Source organism: Galeopterus variegatus, unplaced genomic scaffold, assembly GCF_000696425.1.
Source record: "Galeopterus variegatus unplaced genomic scaffold, G_variegatus-3.0.2 Scaffold8948, whole genome shotgun sequence".
Classification (NCBI taxonomy): domain Eukaryota; kingdom Metazoa; phylum Chordata; class Mammalia; order Dermoptera; family Cynocephalidae; genus Galeopterus; species Galeopterus variegatus.
This window is the reverse complement of record NW_007735059.1, coordinates 94739-96364: the sequence shown is the minus strand read 5'-3', so window position 1 is coordinate 96364 and position 1626 is coordinate 94739. Positions and strand designations below refer to the sequence as shown.

Genomic DNA, 1626 nt, shown 5'->3' with positions numbered 1-1626 from the left:
TTCTGCTGAACGAGGTAAGACCGGAGATGTTGGAAGTGGGGGAGGAAGGAGATGGCACTGTGACTTGACCCCAAGGAAAGAGGTAGGGAAAACAGGAGTGTTTGCAGCATGGAGTGGAGAGGGCTCACTGCTCACCGGCAAGACACTTTGCAGAGCTGGAGCTCCAGAAACGATCTCAGCGACATGTGTGTGCATGTTGGAAGCAGGGCTTGCTTTGGAAGCCCTTAGGCTGTGGATCAGTGGACCATCGGGTTTATTTTAAATTTTACCTCCTTTGTCAAGTCTTCCCTCCCCCACACAATTTTAATTATCCCTTTGTCCTCTGGGAGCATTTGTCATATTCCATGGAAGGTTGGCATCTGTGGCTTTGTCTGCCCATCTGTGAGCTCCTTGATCACAGGGGCTGTTCAACTACTAATTCACGTAGTTTAGCAAAGGGCTCGGTACATGGTAAGTAGGTTAATGCTTGTTGAACTAAATGGAAACCAACAAGAATAGTTTGCTTTCTCGTGAACATTATTTTTGAACATGGAACCAGTTTTTCCTGACCTGAGACACGAATCTGACGCCGTTCGGAGAAAGGAGGATTCATCCTAACTGCAAACACACCCCCTGAGCGTGGTTTCGGTCCTGCTTTTTCTTGTATTTCAAAGGCAGACAAAGGTGAAGGAGAAGATACCACCACCTCCAACGAGAGGCATGTCAGAGAGCACAGCAGAAATCCAATGCTCAGAAGCTTCTGGAACTCCATGGACTCCCGCCTTCNAAACACTGGTTATTATATGTCACCTGTCAGTCATTGGTAATGGATGGGGCACATTGGAGGATAAAAAGAGAAAGCGAAGGAGACTTAAAAAAGGGTTCACATGGTCCTTCAGAATTTTGCCCTCAGAATACCCTTCCTTAAATCTTTCCCTTAATTGCAGATGTGCAGGTCGGTGGGGAACCTGACTGTTTCTGTCCCCTACCCCTTCCCCCTCACATTCCCTCACTTCACCCGTCTCCTTTTCCCACAGCAGCTTACATGAGGCCGCAGAGGATCCCTACTAGTGCTGTGGGTAAAAGAAAAGCAAAAATGGCTGCTTGAGGTACGAAGGTCTTGATCAGATGCCACAAGTAACTCCTGAAGTCGCGCAGCCAGGACCTAGGCTTTCCTGCAGAAAGAACACAGACATTCATTGAGGAGAGGTCAAGTAAATGATGAGGCTTGGATTTAAACCTGCGTTCAAGTTCAAATAGTTGTCACAGATTTATGTTCTGACAGTTGCCCAGAGCCCATGTTCTAAATTACTTTGCTATGTTTCCTCTAAGATATTCAAGGCATATACATTTTATTAAAAAATGTATCTTCAGATCATTTTTGGCTCCTCATAAGTCAAATAGAGACAATAATCTCTGCCCGAGATATCTTCAGGGTTGTTTTGAGTATATGGGGAACTTTGTGAAAGAGGAGCATGAATTGATAACGAGAATGTCTTTACTAAAGTGTTGTTGCCTCGAGTATGTCTGGGAATTCTGCAGGGGGCTGAGGGGAGTGAGTGTCCCGGGAAGAGAAAGCAGAAGGCCACCAGCCATAGGAGTAGAGGAGGAAGGGGCTAGAGCAACTGGGAGGAGGAACTTGGGGGG

The 1626-nt window shown here is 46.5% G+C and overlaps 1 protein-coding gene across 1 annotated transcript; it reads right to left on the bottom strand.

Annotated features, from left to right (window-relative positions):
• Positions 1–255: 255 nt before the first annotated feature.
• On the bottom strand, positions 256–759 carry SMIM9 (small integral membrane protein 9). Its single transcript, XM_008593280.1, has one exon. The coding sequence runs from the start codon at positions 749–751 to the stop codon at positions 395–397; it is 357 nt and encodes a 118-aa protein (XP_008591502.1). The 5' UTR covers positions 752–759; the 3' UTR covers positions 256–394.
• Positions 760–1626: the final 867 nt, after the last annotated feature.